We start from the raw sequence: 17,831 nt of genomic DNA, 5'->3' as shown, positions 1-17,831 counted from the left end.
CGGGCACCCCTACCTGAGACCACTAGTAACTACTAGTGACCACCCGGTGATAATCAGTAGGGATGTCTGTTGCTCCCCTTCACTCTGTACTATCGCCTTGCGTCTTAGCCGTTCCTGACACATAGTTCACACTGGGATTCAGTCGAAGTTCCTTCACTACTCTGACTCTAGGCCTCTCAGAAGGCTTATCTGCGCACTGTTCCAGGCATAGTCTCAAGAATAAGCTCTTCCCCAGCAAACGTGACGGTTGCCACCGCTCCTTTCGCTCGGGTCCCGCCTCGTCTCGTCCATAAGTATGCTCGATGCAATCCTGACTTCAGCGACAAGTTTCAAGCCCAGGACCAGTTCAGACAGTTATATTCTGTCGACTGGACTGTGGAATACAATCCAAAAAGACGACTCCCAATCACCCCTAAAGTGCTGTGCCGCTGTTGAAGAAGATGGAGCGGGAGTAAAGTTGGGACTTCGGTAACTGCACTTCTCACGACATGTTGTCTTGATATAGTTTAATGAATCCCTACTTTTGTATTTTGAGCGTACCATAGATATGCACAGAAAGAAAGTTACTAACTCCGATATCATAGATTGGTTAAAGACTCTAACCATACCTTTCAAAACTCACTCTAGCCATCCACTCATCTCCCGAATTTCAAGAATCCCCCAAAATACCTTGCTCAAGGCCCGTTCACCATGACGGTACCTCATTGCCCCTTGACCGCCCAGGTCTCCATATCCAGCCGGCCAGTGGGCAGCGGCATACCTCGATCCTGCTGCTCACTGTCACCGAAGTCGATCTGCAGTCCCATATCCTTGCTCCCAAGTCTCCTGAACAGAACCACGACCAGCAATGAAATCATGCGCTCGCCGAACCCATGAGCTGCAGGACAGCGGTGCGTGCCGATACCAAAGGGCATATAAGCATCCCGCTGTTGCTTGGTCAACCGCTTGATATCTTTAAATCGACCAGGATTGAACTCGAGAGCATCCGGACCCCAAATCAGGAGATCATGGTGTAGAGCTTCGACATCAGCAGCAACAACTTCATGCTCCGATTTTCCCCGATAGATACGTTTTGTGGGCGCATACAAGCGAAGCGCTTCCTATAACACGAGAACAATCAGTCATTATTATCCTGTGTTGCTGAATCTTGATTTTCTCAACACTTACTTTGCCAAAGGCGACCACTGGCCCTTCCAAATCTAAACTTGTACCAAGATATAGGGGGACAATTTCTACCAGTTCGTCGAGGGTTTCCTCCCGGACCTCACCACCAGATAGCAAGGCAACATGTATATACGTACTCAAGATAACCCTCCAAAGTGTCTCATACGCCGGCATTATGAGGTTGAGGGGGTTGGCATCTGAGCCTGACAGTTGCCTTACCGCGAGAAGACAAGCCAGAGATTTGTGCAACTGAGCTTTTGTCCGTTTCGAAGCTTCGGTCTCCGGCGTGTTTTCATGCACCTTCGATTCAACCCAGAGAGTATTGATGGATGAAGTGACGGTTATGGCATCAACAACGCTCAAACGGCCGCGATTGGTGGGGTAGAGAAGTTCCAGAACAACGTCGAGAGAGACCACACGAATGGCTTCGGCAAGCGGTAAGCCGGCATCTTTCCAATTACCTCTGTTGGCGTTGGAATACAGAATATATGTATTCAGTGCAAAAGCTGCTCGCTCAGAGAGTTTGGCCCATTTCCTGTTGTCGACCGAGTTGATGGATAGTCGAGCAGTGTGTATAAACTCCTCATGGAGTTTCTCGTCGACCGTTGTGAAGGAATTGTTGATACCAAAAGCAGTGATAAGACGAGCATTGGGCGCAGCTCTAAGCTGGAGCCGGTCTCTCAGGGTCTTCGCGCCGAAATAGCTAAAGTCGGCAATGCTCCTATGTTGGAGGATGCGAGCTCGACTTAGGCAGTTTTCATCAAGTCGGTCGTTTTCAGCCATGAATAGGCGAGTGAACAGTACGACGAGCAGTGGAACGCCAACAATGGCGACAAGAAACCAACTCATTTTGCTGAAATGTGAGGTTCTCTGTAGGTGGTATTGACGATGTTTCTATGAGATAAGTTGTCAAGACAACACGGCTGGCGAGTTGAACCGTGGCCGAAGGGATGCATTATATGTTAGTGCTGAAACCAGGTTATATCTACTGGATTGGCCTGAGAACCCCTGAGCCGTTTCTCTGTTGGCTTCCTCAGTGTCGACAAACGAGTCAACTGTAGTTATGTGATGAATCTCCCTTCGGCTTACAACCTCACGGGCAACAAAACTATCGTCATAGTACGTACAACCTGAGCAGCAAACCATGCAAACGGAACAGTATAGCAGGCTTACCAGAAACAAACCCCATGCCTCCCCCCTGCCCCTTTCCCCTCATCGAAGCCGTTCAGATGAAGCAATGGCCCGTCCGCAGAAAAATAGGCAGACTTCCAAGCGAGATAGATCCTCTTGATATCAGTGAGTGTCTTGACACGTAGTGGGGATGTAGGAGGCCCACCACGCAAACAAAATTGAGATTAAATCTCCCGAACGACTCACATCACTGGCTTAGAATCGGTGTCTTGATCAAGAATGTATCGTTCAGTGTCGGTTGCCTCGGTAGTAGTCATTCAGGTTGGGCCATGATCCAGTGGGCAACTGGGCATCCTCAAATGAACACGCAGTCTTCCGTCATGTAGCTCCCGTGGTGTCGCCAGCGACGGCACTCCAATCTGACATATCAGCTGTAATTGATGGTTTTTATGTAGGACGCCCTCTATCTTCGTGTGCCACCTGGACTCCTTCGCTTTCATAAACCGTCAGTCGTTTGGACAACCGCTTCCCCATGTCGGTAGGCTAAATTAAGTGGTCTCATCAACCAGATCTTAATTTTCTGATTAATATCCTGTAAAATCTGCTAGCGTGCATGCTGGCTCTTTGGTATCCCTGGTGCTCTCTGCTATCTCGTCTCCCTTTTCCATCCGGCAAATCAAAAATCGCTTGCTCAATCACCAGTCCATTCCAAAACAAATGAGGGCTGGGTAAACGCCACCTGATGTTTTGCGTTTCGCGCTATAGTAGTATAAAATGTGTGTCTCGTGATCCGCAGGGCATCTCACCCTGAACTGTTTTCAACTTGGCGTCCAATGCTTTGCCGCCGTGAATGCATTGACTTAACGCAAGCTCAACCACGGTATAGCCTCCACTGTAGGCCGTCCAGGTGGCGCCAGACTCAATTTCTCAATGGCTCCTGTACCTTTGGCGACACACTCCGCAAGAATATTTTTATGGTACTCGTGTCAATGGTGTTTGTTGCGGGATTAAACCAGGCGAAGACGTCCACCACGACTTTCCCACGTGGTCCCGTAAGCTCCACCATGCCTAAAACCTTTAAGGAGCCCCGTGGCGGGTAGTTGGGTGGCATCCGCCACGGCCTCCACGTTTGGGCAAACTTCTTCTTGAAAGCCTGCAACGGACCGCTCGTGTGTTCCGACACTTGGTTGATGCCGTAGATGTCTTTTGCAGACTGTGGCTTGCCAAGTGGTGGTCCATTTGGTGAGACGGAGCCGCTGGTTGGTAGCGGTCGCGTGGTTGTATGGGGGGTATCAGCAGAGGATCTATCTATTGACGCCGAAGAGCCCTCGGCTCCCTGCGGTTTTGTTGCCTGTGGAAGCGTATTTGGGCTCGGATGCTTCGATTCTGTCTTCTCCATGGGTTGCTGTGATTTGTCGATCCGCTGACGCATTTTGTCGATTGCCTGTTGTACATTGGCCGAGGTATTGTTTGGATTGGGATTGAAGCCAAGATATTGCACCACGCCCAAGAAATTCTGTTTCATCAGAGCTGTGCTAAAGCTCCATAGGGATTGTGTGAGTGCCGAGGGCCATAGAGCGCGATTGATCTTGAAGGCAAGAGCGGGATCGATCTCTTCGGAGGCGATGGAGATGCCCTCGTCATCTATCATGATTCTATGGACAATCAGCACGTTGCATCCCCCTGCACGATGCCATGAATACGTACCCTAGTCTCTCAAATGTTGGTGGCGGTTTGTATGGGTATTGAAACTCCACCCATAACCGACTAACCTTGATTTCTTGACCACATGCTCTGATTGTTGGAGGATGAAGCTCGACCTGTCTCTTCGCATACGCCGCCACAGCCTTGTGCACACCCGTCATAAGCGGAACATCGCGGCTGAACTTAGCGAACGCCTGCCATTCGGGATCGGAGCCCCTGTACGGTTTGGGCTCGACCATTTTCTGCGTGAAAGGCAAGGCAATGAAGAGCGGTTCTGTATCTTCCTCCTTTTCGATCGGTTCTACGTCTTTGAGAAACTTGGTGAGAACGCTAGACACAGAAGTTGTCCAGACCTCATAGCAGACGACGTAGATGACGCCAGCCGTAGCTGCGCGCTTCAGCCATTTCCGTCGAATCTTGACCCGTTGTAGCTGTATAGTCTGGGGGTGAGGGCCTTGAGCGACGCCGGGCCTTGCCAATATGCCACCATTGGCTCGGACGCCAAGGTTGAAGACGTTACGTTGCCAGCGCATGTGTCGGAGCCAGGACATGGCGGGCAATCATCGAGGCACGCCCGAATCAGTGGCCAGGGATGGACCGGGGAAGGCGATTTGATCGTGGACTTCAGCAGTGACAGGGCGGCGTGCGATCGGACTTCGGATCGAGTGTGAAAGTCTTGGGTAATGATGTCGTTCAGGTATTATTATAACAACGCAAAAAGTCTATACCATTATTGTGTGTGGATGTCGTTATTTTTAATCGTACTCGACGAGGCCAGGCAAGCTTGCCCAAGATTCAGACGCCTTTGATCACTGATGCACTTAGATCATTCACATTCCCCGATAGATTAAGACCCCTGTCGCAGCTTCTCGCCGCAGTAGTGCTGGACAGTAAGATACATTCACACGGACTGTGTGCTCTCAGAAGTCCCAATCAGCTTGACTTCTTAAATGCTCTTGATATCCAAACCTGCGGCAGTGTTTTCAATATTGCTTCGTGACATGATGGAAAAAATAAAAATAAAAATAAATCCATCCTACCAACAACGCTGCTTGTGGAAATGTCAATGTTAACCCCTACATTTAAACTGGCAAGCCTGGTTGTTGAATTCAACGGACAACATGGAGACAGTGCGTGTGTTTCCTGTCAAGCCAAAATCTTATCGGTAGCTTTATCAGTAAGGATCACGTGTAGGAGCTTTTGACATCGCTCTTCCCTGGTAGCAGCCGGAGCTACTTCCAGCAAGTCCAGACAACGCCTTTTTACGATTTAATTGATGAAGCGGATTTTTCTTCCATGACACCGTTCATATTGGGACTTCGCGGCATTAATTCTACACCATGAAGCTCTCGAGCTTTCTGCTACCGGCCCTGGCTGGCGTAGTTACCGCCGCATCACAACAAACCGAAGGTTACCTTCTGCGCAAGTCCCCAGATTTCAAATCCCAAGGTTTCCCACACATCTCCAACGACGTCGCCCAAGCCATCATCCAACAACGACTGGGTGCCAATCAACAGCTTCCTCAAGATGAATCGTCCATCTCGTTGATGAACTCGGTCGGTGTGGGTTCCCGGCCTCTATTTCACAGCGCAGACGAGCCAAACCAGTTGGTGATTGTCTACAAGGGTGTCAACGATCAGAGCGCGCAGGCCTTCAGGGACGTAATGCATTTGAGTCCAGCATTCTACTCCGATGACATGACCACCGCCCACCTAGCGTCCCTTCCAGCTAGCGGGCGATGCAGTTTTGAGGAATCCACAGATCCCGAGCTGGGCAAGTGTTGGATGGGCTCATCGCAGTACCTCGAGTATGATGTCACGAAGGTACGCGGGACACTGGTCTCTCAATTACGTGTTGTAGGCCAATACTGACTTACCTCCGGTAGACCCGCGATGCTGTGTCCAAACTATCGAAAAATTTCGAGAGGCTGCAAAGCCTGGCCGAGGCCAGCAAGATGGAGACGATGATCGTACTCGTGCCCTCCACATCAGACGCGACCTCCGAACTCCGCCGCCGAGAGTTTGGCGTCAAGGCCGAGGAGGTTCTCACGGAAGAATCTACCACGGGCTCGACCGACTCATCGTTCTCGAAGCCCCAGACTTCCGACCTTAAAACCCACCCCTTTGTCGCCAAGAATGGCGTGCTTCCGGCCTGTTTTAAGTCGTTCAACACATGCATGACCGATACTGGTGACTGCAGCCGCCACGGTAAATGCACCCTCAAGTACAAGAATACGGATGCGAACGCGGGCAACTCAGAATGCTGGTCGTGCTTGTGCCATTTTGCCGGAACCTATGAGGAAGACCAGCGCCACCCCGGCTCCAAGATACATCACTACTGGGGTGGACAGAGCTGCCAAAAGATCGACGTGAGCGCTCAATTCTGGCTTCTTGCCGGCTTTGCGATTGTCATGATCGGCGTGCTTGGAGGCAGCATTGGACTGCTGTTCAGTGTAGGTGAGGAGAAGCTGCCCGGCGTCATTGGGGCTGGTGTTTCCAGGTCGAAGTAAACGCTAGCCTATGATAGTGTACGGAATGGGTAGGTGCGAAGAAGAGGTGCGCTTTGATTGGGGATGCTCTTGTATCATAGTTTCATGATACGGTACCGGGATCGGCGTAGGAAGCATATGTCCCCTCCAAGGGGGTCTAGCATTTCATATTTCAAGTAGAAGATCAATACAAGGCTCATCGTGTTTCAAACTCGCGTCCAGTATGATGGCCATGTTGCGTTTCCAATGTTCAACTTGAAGCCTCACGACAATGAGCAGTTAGATATGTTGAGTGGTAATTAGGAGTACTGTACTCATGCCTCGGGTATCATACGTACGGTCATCACATTTCCATCCTGTCCTGTCCTATAGGCGTTGTCCCTAAGCTATCAAGTCCCCTCGCAGCTCCAATAGCTGTATCTCCTCCCCTAGCCCGATCAAGCAATGACTTAGCAGCAGCCACACTATCTTGGCCTTCCATAACCCCATTTTCGACGGTGCCTATGTTGCCACCCATAAGGCTCTGGTACCTCTCGCCGGCCTCATTCAACAGGGTTTGCACTTCTGGTTCCCGCTTCATGATGCCTTCCCTCTCGCGCTTTAACTGCGCGATCTTATCCTTCATCCTCTGCGCCTCTACCTCCTTCCGCCCCATTCTAGCCTTGAACTCTTCCACCAGCACACTCAAGTCCGGCAAAGGCGTGATTTTGGGCGGTACCTGCACCCCTCCATTCTTATTCAGCCGTCGCTGCTGCGCCTCTCGCTCCTCAGCCAGCCCGTCCATACCAGCCCGCGTCTGCGCCTTTTCATACGCCGCCCTTCGTTCCGCCTCACTATCGTCCGACGTCTCGCCGTCTGAGTTGCCCTCTGCTGCTGCGATCATGTTCGCCATGTCGGCCCGTTTCTTCCGCGCTGCATCACGTTCCGCCTTTTTGCCTAGTGACAGCCCCCCATCTTCGACGAAAAAGGAGTCGTCCTCTACCAGGTCGTCATCGGTGGTGAGACGTTTTTCTTTCGGTTTTGATTTGGACGAACGGGATAGGAGCGTTAGGTAGGAATCCCCGACTTGGCGCGAGTCATCGTCCGAGGCATCGAGAGGGATGAAGTCGTCGGATTGAGCTGCGAGGCGCTCCCGCTGGCGTTCTCTCCTTGCCTTCTTCTCGGCTATTTCGGATTCGGTCAGGATATGGGGGGTCGTTGCAGGTTCGACTGAGAGAGCGTTCGAGGTCACCTCGACTACGGTGGCGCCCTCGAGCTCGGAGGGGTCGAGCACCATCTCAATGTCGCCATCATCGTCCGCAATCTGTAGTGAGCTGCCGCGAGCGGGAGTACTGGGCGTCGAATTCTGTAGCTCGGATAGGTATTCTTTGCTGTACCGGGGGCGGTCCTCATCTGTCTCGGAGGACCGTACAGGTAGAATATTGTTCTTCGCCACGCCTTTCAGCCCCTTCTTGTAAGCACTGTTCCCCACCACCGCTGCCGCCAAAGACGTCTTCTTCGGGGTGAATATGGGAAGCTCGCCCCCCAAAGCTGCCGTACTATCCTCTATGGATGCGCCTTCGCCGAGACCGAATGAGAGTCGCGAGCTGGGCTTCTTCTTCGGCTTAGAAGAGCTGCTTCGACTGCCCAAAAATGGGCGGACGCGCAATGGTGCACCGCCGTCCTCCTCTTCTTCATCTTGGACCGTAATCTTTCGCGGCTGGCGTTTTGAACCGAATGCGCTCATGATTTTCGGCGGCACAAGGGCCTGAGATGTTCGAGGTTCCTCAAAGTGGCAGCAATCGTTGCCTGGGGCGCTCCAACAGATTGTGCGGGGACATATAGTTTGAGTACGAGCTAATTTTCAGAATTTGACAGTTGGGCTTAAAGATCAGTGCTCTTAAACTTGCTTAATCTTCAGGTACTGTCGTAGTGTTGATACCGAGTGTCAGTTGCTCTTTCAATCAGCAGTTAATCACGAAATCCTTATCGCGTTATCGATAAAAAGCTCTTATCGCAAGGCAGGACTCCCAAAGTTTCGACATCACACCTACGGCAGCTACGAAGGCAAAGAACATATACACCTATCTCCCCCTGTAAACGCGACAAGATGGCTCCTGCTCAGCCAGAACTCAAGAAGGTACGTCTGCCTCTGTATGCTCCCATCCTCGGGAGGCTTGAAGATATGCGCAAATGCTCACCACATTTGACGGACGCAGTACCTTGACAAGAGGTTGTTCGTCCAGCTGAACGGCAGTCGCAAGGTCATTGGCTTGCTGCGAGGATATGACGTACGTATTCCACGATCTCCTTGCAATTCCCTACCGAGCACGAATAATACGGTTCTGACATACTTCGTAGGTGTTCCTGAACATCGTCCTCGACGACGCAGTCGAGGAGAAGGAGGGCGGCGAGAAGGTCCGGTTAGGCATGGTCGTATGTATCACGAGGAGATAACAAGCGGTAATATGGTACTTCTGAAGCTGGACTAACATACCTCATAGGTCATTCGAGGAAACTCGGTCGTCATGTTGGAAGCGCTCGAGAGAATTGGCGGTGATCGCGACAAATGAGCTTGAACAAGAGTCAATGGAAGGCACACAGCGTCAGGATGAAACGGGGCTCTGATAACCACGATTTACCGTCGAGAAAGAGTGGTCAGCCTCAGGCCGCATATTAAGGAAGAAATGAGGCGTTCAGATTTATGGAAAAGCTAGGGAAGACCAAGGCATGGCGTCACAGATACCACTAGTTCTTGCAGATATGCCCATCGTGAGAATGCGACGAGCACATACGCTCAATTCCACTGGCAAATCATCATTTTCACCCCAGAAACAAGATATTTTCCTTCGTCGCTGGCATAAGCTTGTTTGTCCCAGCATCCGTGGGAAAGTGGAATACTGATATATATCAGCAGGGCTACGTTTCAGATTATCTAGTGTCAACTAACCACGGCACTTGCATTTGGGTCGAAAGCCGTGATCAGGAACCATCTCGAATAGGCCATATGGCCCAAGAAGGTGTTGTTCGTCGACCAAGAACTAGAGGCATTTCCTGAGACATTCCTGACCCACTTCTCTGCTGGGGCCTATGGGTGTGTTAGAAACATATGAAATTTGTGCGCTGTGATCTTGTTTACTTCCATTTCTGCTAGGAGTTCTCCAATGTATCAGCATTGAAGCGCTCTTTTACTTCTGCACGCGCTGGTTCGTATAACAAGCCTTCCAGAAACTTCCACGGGGCACCATTTTCGAAGAATTTGCTCGCCACAGGACCGGTCACGAACTTTGAAATGACTGTCAGCGTCAATAAGTCAGCGACAAGGTCTCATACATACGTGAAGTGCGTCAATGCCGAAAATTTCTAGCTCTGAAGACATCGTTTTGTTCAAGACAGCTAGGGCACCGTTGCTGGTATTGTAGACGCCCTGTCATGGCGCCGAAATCCGAGCCGCATTGGAGTCAACGTTGATGACCCGTCCTTTCGTACGAGCGAGGAGGGGTACGAATGCGTTCGTTATCGTGATAAGACCCCAAAAGTTGATACTGAACGATCTCTTGGCGATATCGAAGTCAATGTCCAGGGGAGGTGTTATACATCCTTGGGACCCAATAACAGGCTCTTGTACAGCACCAATATGCCGTATATGACTATTGTGAGACATGTCCCTGACCCGGAATTGTTGACCAAGATGTCCAATATGGCACCTGACAAGATGTTACCTTGCTCGACTGCGCTTTTGATCGACGCAATAGGCAACATCAAGCTGCACGATATCGAGGCCCGTGTCCTGCAGATGTTTTGACTTTGATCAAGTTTCTTGCCATTGCGATGACCCTCTAGCCGCGCTCGTGGAACGTTTGAGCTAATGCATCGCCCAGGCCACCTTCCGGGCAGCCGGTAAAGAGTGGCGTCTTGCGTTCATCGCCGAAGGATTCAGTGAATGATTCACTATGACATTACAATGCGTCTTGAAACTCGATATGTGTTTTCTCGCGTGGACCGTCAGCAGTAGCATAGATTATATATTACTCTAATATATTGCGAAAATAGGCAGAATTCAAACAGAATTATTCAACTCTTGTTGATGTTGCTAAGTAAGCCACTTGATACAATTGCTAGGTCTCAGATTGCAAGTTTATTAGTCTAGCATCAGTTAGACACCACGTCGTATTTTTGTGACCAATGTAAATACCTGTCCGCTGTCACAACTCGTGACTGCCTCAGTGGCATAAGACGTGTCATCTGGCTGATGTCGTCTGGCTGAAATATCGGAATGTGAGATTACCCCGTCGGCTAATCAACTCGTAAGTGGCAAGGAGGACTTATTACTATATTATGGCCTAGCTTTGTACCCGTCCGAGTTAACGAAGGTGTATAGTCTAGGCGATAGCTAAGTGTTGGGTTTCGCATCAGATTCACTGAGAAGACAAATATAAGCACACAAAGGGAGGAAACAGTCCAAAGGTCAACATAACAACTCTGGCAAAGTATGAAATTATAGCAAGATGACGCCAAAACGACCATCTCAAACACTCACTTTGATCGCACTAATCAAGCAGGGATATGAAATTGGTCATCATAATGAGCTACAAGCGACAACAGTATCACACCACTTTTTTTGACTTTTAAGCGTGATAGAATGGAAAACCAGGCCTCTACTAGTAAGGTTTAGTCGAATAACCGTCCTTGCGCGTAAATTATACGGGAATTCTCAGGCCGTATACCGTACCGTATTGCAATTCACACTGATCCAGGAGATTTGTACAAAAATAAACCGACTGTCGAGTAGGTGACATTTACTATGATAATGGAAATCAAGCATCTATTCAACTTCTCCACAGCAACTCTCCAATCGAGATAAAGAACAGGAGATAACTATTTTGTCGACTTATTCTAGTGAGAAATCCAGCAACGTAGCACTCTCTGACGTTTTTACTTGTTGGGACCACCACGTCCGGAAAGCTCACGAATATTCCAGTAAAACAATGCTCTTCTTTTTGTGGTTATTTCTTAAGCCACGGCTGCTGGGGATGAGGTGGCAGAGTTTGCTCAAAAGTCCCTTCAAGGGAGTCTTAATAGATATATTATTCTTCTTGGACTGGAGGTCTAAAATAATTATTTTGGTCAGAGTCACGAGTGTGTTACTGCAGAGTTAGCCTATATCAAGGGTATGAATATATGATAAGGGCATCTGGTCTGGGGTCTATATTTATATAGGGGTAATAGCGACAAGTTATTATGTGCTGCTTTGGTAATTATGAAAGAAGAGATTCCTACTTAGGGATTCTTCATGGTGGAACTTACGATACTCACATGACTCATTGCTTATTTAGAGACTTCATACGCGTAGACTACTTCATCGCCTATATGTCATATTAGTGTGGTAGCTTATATTCACATGTTCTTTGCATTCAGGAACGATGAATCTTCTTGACTCAAGGCACTATTTGCCACCGTTGGGAGTTGGAGGGGAAACAGAGTAAATAAAGTGGCTAAGTTGAAGTTTCATTAAAAGAACGAAAGCCCTGTTTATACCAGATTTGGTCTTTAACGATAAACTCTAGATTTGTATATTCAGTCATCCTTGGTCGTTTCCCAGGGGTATACAAGGGCATATAAAACTATACATACAATGAGTATTACGACTTGTCTATATGACAGGATTTTCTAAGTATCTCTGCGTACTATCCGAGCATAGGAAACATGTCGCGACTTAAGAGAGCTGAGAAGTGTTTACTTGCTGTTCAATGAGATTCCGCGTCACATGGTCAATCGTCTTAAACGTAATATTTAAGCAATGCAGACACGTATCAGCCCATTATCGGTAGCTGACTTTGCAACAATGAACTCCAAGAAGAAGATGCGTCCTTATCGGATATAGCTAAGCATTCTTGGCAACATCTACAGCCGAAACCTGAGGCTCCGCATATTTCATCTGGAGACTGGACATACCGTGATTCACATCATACTAGCCATCTGCTGTTCGGGAAAACCGTTTGTCATTTTGAGCAATCAAATCCCCACAGCCAGCTTTTAATACATCTGTTGTAACTCAGATCAAGGATTTGCACAAATCTCTTCATTCATAAAATTACACATCATCACTGCAATTTCCAAGGATTTAAGCACCTTTCCGATTAATTTACTCTCTATCAATCTTGATTTCTTAGATCAGCATGGCACAATCTTCAGAATATCTTTAGAGAAAACTCCAACACAGTATCAGTTCCCCTATCGTTATAGCATCCTTCGTCTTCCACCCTATCGCCATCCAAACCAAGTTCACTAGAATTGCTGAAGTAATGAGAAACAGCTCAAAGACAGATGACACTGTTCTTGAGCCTTCTGCTCACCAAATCTTGTGGAATGGCAGAGACTGGAGTCTCGCGCACCCCATAAGCGGCAAATTTCTACCTCTCGCTATAGTCGCAGATCGATCGAATACTTTTAGATACGTAAATCAGGATGGATTTGAGATTACCACTAGGCAAAATTTCGCACAAAAAGAGTCTTACCTATACAAATACGCACCTAGCTCAAACGAAGAGATTCTTTAGGAAAGAATCCTCAATGAGCTTGTGGCAGAGGCTGACGTGAGAGATGGACCAGACAGTCATGCCAGGTAAGTGTATAACAAGCATCCGATCCAGTTGCAGTTCCTGACACTTAATCAGTGATATGCCACAGGCTTGTGAGGCTGTTTCGAAACCGGCTACAGAATCTAGGCCTAACTGTCAGAATTCAGGCAACATAGCGGTCGCGAATCTGACTACCGTCACAACAGAAGGGCCAAAATTTCAGGCTGCTGTGGCAGATCTCAAATTTTCCTCAACTGGGGAATTAGAAATACCAAATTTAGCAAAGACGGCTTCAAGCGACGACCGCCAACATTATACCGAAGCCCTGATGCATCACGACAAGTCCCGACCTCCCTCCTCACTCTACAGTTGCAAAAGGAGCGAGGCGGCAAGCAGCATCAGCAATTGTTGAGTATACAGACAAATACCGACGGTCAAGTCAGCGTCACCGAGAATAGCCTCCGTTCAGTTTCTACTCGACAAATCCTGTTGCGAGACTACCACACCTAAAGACTAGGGAAGTTAAGAGGAATATCAACAGTTTCATGTAAGTCTCCACTCATAAGCGAGAAGCCTCTTTTGCCTGGTCTACTCATAGTGAGCCAGATATAACAACGCTGGGCTTAACCCAGTCCTTCAAAGCACCAACGGCCGAGCTCTCAGCCTATCTCGAGAGCATCACTCGGTCACCCTAGTTGCTTCATGCGCCCCTCTATACTCCAGGGTCGATGAGAGTTGGGAGACGGACAATATGGTGCCCAGCAAACTGAAAAGTCCCGTGGAAGAACAAAAATACAAGAACAGTTTCGTGGAAGAACCGAGAGAGGAAGACTGGTTCAACTTGGTGAAACGATTCAACGAGGGTTGGTCGACGTTTTGAACGAGGGGCCCGGCGGATCATCGCCATCAACAACGGATATATGGTCATGGTAAGTGCATACCTGCTCGACAAGGGAGTTGATATCAACAAGAGTTGCCCCGTACTCATGAACAGGGCAGACTGCAAGGAAGACACCCGCAAGAAGAGATACTTCCCTTTTTACCACTTCGTGTTGGCTATGAAGAGGCCCCTGGTTCCTAACAAGAGGAAATTATGCCGTGGCTGGTCACATGTACGTGGCAATGCATGTTGAAACGTGTATCTGTGGAATTTGGCGGACAAATTCATCATAGGGCACGTAAATGCACACACTGTTTAGTATCAACGAGCCAAGTAGGTTTTGACATTTGTTGGTTCACATGATTTTACGACATTATGACATTGCCAGTTATAGTATAACACCATGCTTATAGGGTCCGTACCAGTCTATTTCTATGACGTAACATACCATAGTGACATTATAAAAAGTAATATTCTGCCGTTCGAACTCCGGGGCCTTCCCGATGTTATGTCCATTACCATTCACCATAGGACAGCGTCAGGGCTGAAGTGATGAGAACTTCAGTACGAAGGCCAGCTACTCACTTTCAAGCAAAGCTTTCATACAGAAAAGTCCATGGGTAAGGTGACTAAATGACTGGAGAGCGACCCCCACGCTTCCACCCAAGTAGACAAGGATCAACCCTCGTCACCATCTACGGGCCAATCAGCGTGTGATGCCAAGTTCGTGCGGGGTACATTGCCCAGCCGGCAACACAACCTAGACTTAACGACATCAGGTGCTTTTCGCTGCCCGTTTATCTTGATATCTCGATCGGTTCCAGGGATCGAAACTTTGATTACGGTTCTGTGCGTAAGTCCGCCCTTGACGGAACTGGAAATAAAACGTAGCTCACCGATTCTCGCCTCGTCTTCACCTCGAAAACATATCCACCATGGGGGCAGCTATGTCGTTGAGCTCTAAACCAGCTCACTACAAACTAGTCTTTTTCGTGCCCCCCTCGAATCTCGCAGCGTGCAAGACTGCCATCTTCGGTGCTGGTGCCGGCAGGTATCCGGGAGGTAAATATACCGAATGTTGCTGGACGGCCACAGGGACTGGGCAGTTCCGCCCTGGAGATACGGCCAACCCGCATATTGGGACAGTGGGTGAGCTAGAGCACACCGAGGAGGTTCGAGTCGAGACTTTGTGCCTTGACATGGAGATTGCTAAAAGGTCTGTTGCGGCGTTGAAGAGGTGAGGACCCAGGGACATTTAAACTTCCGTGAGATGACAGATAAGTCTGACAATATATCCGTCTAAGTGCACATCCGTATGAACAGCCTTCATATGCGGTGTATAAGCTGGAGGATTTCTAGAGTAGTTCCTATCGAGCTAGGAACCACCTCTCGGGTCCTGAGACATTCTATTAGTATACTTTGATGTATTCAAGTCTTGAGGGTCTAACACGTGGACGACCACAATCCTGTCACCAAACCTACAAATACTGGGCGGCATAGAGGAATTAGTCGCATATTTGCCGACAGCACGATTAAACCGGCCCTGAATTAGCAGTCCAGTTGCTCTCAATGTCCGATTTAATGCGCGAGTCACAAAAATACAATTGTTTCGAGACCATGTAGCTGATAATCTTAGAGAATTGCAACTATAACCGTGCACGAATGAAGGAAATGATCCCTCTTGCTTGCTCGCCATAAACCACTTCTGCAACTCATGTGACAAGATTAGATGTTCGAGATAAAACAGAGCGAACTTGCTAATAGGCCAGAGACTGGTGAACAGGAACAAGTAAGACTAACACCGATGATCCCAGGGTTGTTGATTTCACATGTATAGACCTAGATTGATCGTAGCATTAGATCGCCAGTGATCGCCAGTCATAGCTTTGAGCCAAACTGTACCTATGATACGGTCCGAGGTAAATCCTATTGCATTGTGCTGTGGCTTATCCGATTGCGGAATCTATAATACAAGCCACTGCCTGCATATAAGTCTGTGTGAACGGCCGTGCAGGGGAATGTTCCTACGATGCCAAACTTTGCGACCGAAGGGAAATGCATTGTATAAGTTGGCGCTAGATACAACATTTCTCACAGTCCCATGTCTCTCCTTTTCCCTTCGACTGAGGGCTGTCAGATTTTAACGACGTGGACTCAGGTTCCGTAGAACATACATCCCACATACCGAACACACGTGTCAATTTACTCGAGTTTCGCTTCCAAACAGATATCACTTGGTTTCTCGACATACCTTTGATCTCCAGCAGTACCTACGATCCCGTTCGGCAGGCTGACCTACAGTTACACTACCGCGCACCTGGGATACCGCTATCGAGCCATCCCCGTATTTCCACGGTGGCACCATCGAACCATCCCCATGATCCAGACCTGAAGCGGACCTCCTGCATTCCAACCTAGCTCTCGTGCTCCGGGTTTTCTTCTTCATCGTCTCCAAAGTTCGCTGCGGGACTCAAGGTTCGGGACATCCGGGGTAAGGGTGGGACCGCAGTTAGAGTCGGTCCGGAAAGTGTCCCCATCGTCACGAACTGTGCCACACGGTACACCGCGAGATTTTGTTCCGGGGTCGGGTGACTTTCTGCTACCCATCACTCTTGACGGATGCCGGGTCCTCCAGAAATTCTTTTTAGTGTCACGAGTGCCCCAAACCCTCCTTGTTCCTTGCCCCAGAGGATTCGGAAATGTACTTGGGGCACGAGTGGATGGAACTTAGGAGCATTAGGGAGCGTCGGGTGGTTCCTCGGTCAAATCTGGTGGTGGTGGATGGTGGATATAGAGGATTGAGTAGTAGCCTGCTTATTTGTTTTATTGTTTTTATTCAGGTACAGTCTCGATAATGATTATGAATTTCGTGGGAATGCGGAATACGTGGAGGGTTTCGTTGAAAAGCGTACGAGAACCTGAGGATCTGCCATGGGAGAAGGAATGCCATGTTGCTACATGAAATCTATGGATATCACCAAAGTTTCCGACCAATATTCGGGTTTCCCCATCCAATGCTATTGCTGCAATTGAGCATTAAGACGAGAACAGGAGAAAAACATGAACGATTGGATGCAGGGCTAGCGCCTGGAACATCTTATCGGCCCACAATCATCAGAGTGTTCGTAGAGTGGATCGGATGATTTTTTTTTCAAGAAACCGCATGACGGAAGAGGTTTATAGGGGTCTCGCACGTGACCCTGCACGGCCCGATCAAGGTACCAATCTGCATGTATCGAAGGCCTGGACTCGTCCATAATGGCAGAACTTGCATTTCGCGTCCTTCGGCTCGAAGAAGTTTTTCGCTCTTGTGCTGTGGTAAGTTGGCAGCACTTGTCGGTTGAACCCCGATTCCCATCACCTTATTGATGATTACGATCCCACCTCGTTGCGACGTTTCAAAGTTTTCTAGAAGGAAATCCGCTTTTTGGCTTTGGTCGAAAGCGCCAAGCACGAAGCGTCAAAATGGTCTGCCACGTTAAATTCACAAAAACTGTGCACGGGGACATGCGAAAAGCTTAGTTATCGTTGATTATCGAGGCCGCGACTTCGACTGTAGAGCCGCTTTTCTCTCCATAACAGGACCGATTTTCGGTTCTTCCCTCGGCGGTCCTCGCCAAAACCCACCGGTTTCAGTGATTGCAGCTACCAATGCTACCAATGCAACGGCAAAGGCCTGCACAGGCTTCGACCGCAGGGCTCTGACAGGTTGTGCATCGTTTCGAGAAATGGGAGGATTTCAACGATGGGATTCTGTCGTGAATTGAATCCAACGACTATAGTATGTACGTCAGGCTCGGACGGCGCAGGAATGCCGCGACTCATGTGCAGCTGTGATCGAGGCGGGCGAGAATGCTGGGCCCGCTCTCGGCTCGGGGGGCCGACCAACGTCTCAACTGACAAG

At 48.9% G+C, this 17,831-nt stretch overlaps 7 protein-coding genes across 7 annotated transcripts; 4 read left to right on the top strand and 3 right to left on the bottom strand.

Moving 5' to 3' along the window:
- Nucleotides 1-701: 701 nt before the first annotated feature.
- BCR38DRAFT_354190 (uncharacterized protein) lies at nt 702-1,947 on the bottom strand (the record flags this gene model as incomplete). The annotated part of the gene is made up of 2 exons (XM_040856858.1): nt 702-1,100; nt 1,168-1,947. 2 exons carry the CDS (start codon nt 1,945-1,947, stop codon nt 702-704), a joined length of 1,179 nt encoding a protein of 392 aa, XP_040711017.1.
- Nucleotides 1,948-3,214: 1,267 nt separating this feature from the next.
- On the bottom strand, nt 3,215-4,532 carry BCR38DRAFT_354178 (uncharacterized protein; the record flags this gene model as incomplete). Its single annotated transcript, XM_040856856.1, has 2 exons — nt 3,215-3,950; nt 4,003-4,532. The coding sequence occupies 2 exons, from the start codon at nt 4,530-4,532 to the stop codon at nt 3,215-3,217; spliced, it is 1,266 nt and encodes a 421-aa protein (XP_040711016.1).
- A 695-nt stretch (nt 4,533-5,227) lies between these two features.
- Nucleotides 5,228-6,669, top strand: BCR38DRAFT_81832 (uncharacterized protein). Its single transcript, XM_040865673.1, has 2 exons — nt 5,228-5,822; nt 5,885-6,669. The coding sequence occupies exons 1-2, from the start codon at nt 5,340-5,342 to the stop codon at nt 6,506-6,508; spliced, it is 1,107 nt and encodes a 368-aa protein (XP_040711015.1). The 5' UTR covers nt 5,228-5,339; the 3' UTR covers nt 6,509-6,669.
- Nucleotides 6,670-6,830: 161 nt separating this feature from the next.
- BCR38DRAFT_354002 (nineteen complex-related protein 2-domain-containing protein) lies at nt 6,831-8,213 on the bottom strand (the record flags this gene model as incomplete). The annotated part of the gene is made up of 2 exons (XM_040856838.1): nt 6,831-6,961; nt 7,001-8,213. 2 exons carry the CDS (start codon nt 8,211-8,213, stop codon nt 6,831-6,833), a joined length of 1,344 nt encoding a protein of 447 aa, XP_040711014.1.
- Nucleotides 8,214-8,576: 363 nt separating this feature from the next.
- On the top strand, nt 8,577-9,039 carry BCR38DRAFT_489879 (putative small nuclear ribonucleoprotein G; the record flags this gene model as incomplete). Its single annotated transcript, XM_040864453.1, has 4 exons — nt 8,577-8,606; nt 8,686-8,757; nt 8,828-8,902; nt 8,971-9,039. The coding sequence occupies 4 exons, from the start codon at nt 8,577-8,579 to the stop codon at nt 9,037-9,039; spliced, it is 246 nt and encodes an 81-aa protein (XP_040711013.1).
- A 4,045-nt stretch (nt 9,040-13,084) lies between these two features.
- On the top strand, nt 13,085-14,264 carry BCR38DRAFT_413783 (uncharacterized protein; the record flags this gene model as incomplete). Its single annotated transcript, XM_040858869.1, has 7 exons — nt 13,085-13,091; nt 13,157-13,160; nt 13,215-13,485; nt 13,560-13,594; nt 13,654-13,910; nt 14,047-14,159; nt 14,247-14,264. The coding sequence occupies 7 exons, from the start codon at nt 13,085-13,087 to the stop codon at nt 14,262-14,264; spliced, it is 705 nt and encodes a 234-aa protein (XP_040711012.1).
- A 610-nt stretch (nt 14,265-14,874) lies between these two features.
- On the top strand, nt 14,875-15,286 carry BCR38DRAFT_353922 (GTP cyclohydrolase 1 type 2/Nif3; the record flags this gene model as incomplete). The annotated part of the gene is made up of 2 exons (XM_040856829.1): nt 14,875-15,164; nt 15,232-15,286. 2 exons carry the CDS (start codon nt 14,875-14,877, stop codon nt 15,284-15,286), a joined length of 345 nt encoding a protein of 114 aa, XP_040711011.1.
- Nucleotides 15,287-17,831: the final 2,545 nt, after the last annotated feature.

The sequence above is a fragment of the Pseudomassariella vexata genome (genome assembly GCF_002105095.1).
Source record: "Pseudomassariella vexata strain CBS 129021 chromosome Unknown BCR38scaffold_18, whole genome shotgun sequence".
In the NCBI taxonomy this organism is placed as follows: Eukaryota; Fungi; Ascomycota; class Sordariomycetes; order Amphisphaeriales; family Pseudomassariaceae; genus Pseudomassariella; species Pseudomassariella vexata.
The sequence above is the reverse complement of the archived record's forward strand: the minus strand, read 5'-3'. Positions and strand labels throughout refer to the sequence as shown.

Bases quoted from the DNA above. Each gene is read 5' to 3' on its own strand.
- BCR38DRAFT_81832 (XM_040865673.1), top strand. From the start codon at position 5,340: ATGAAGCTCTCGAGCTTTCTGCTACCGGCCCTGGCTGGCGTAGTTACC. The intron at 5,823-5,884 runs GTACGCGGGACA...TACCTCCGGTAG, and splicing joins TCGAGTATGATGTCACGAAG to ACCCGCGATGCTGTGTCCAA.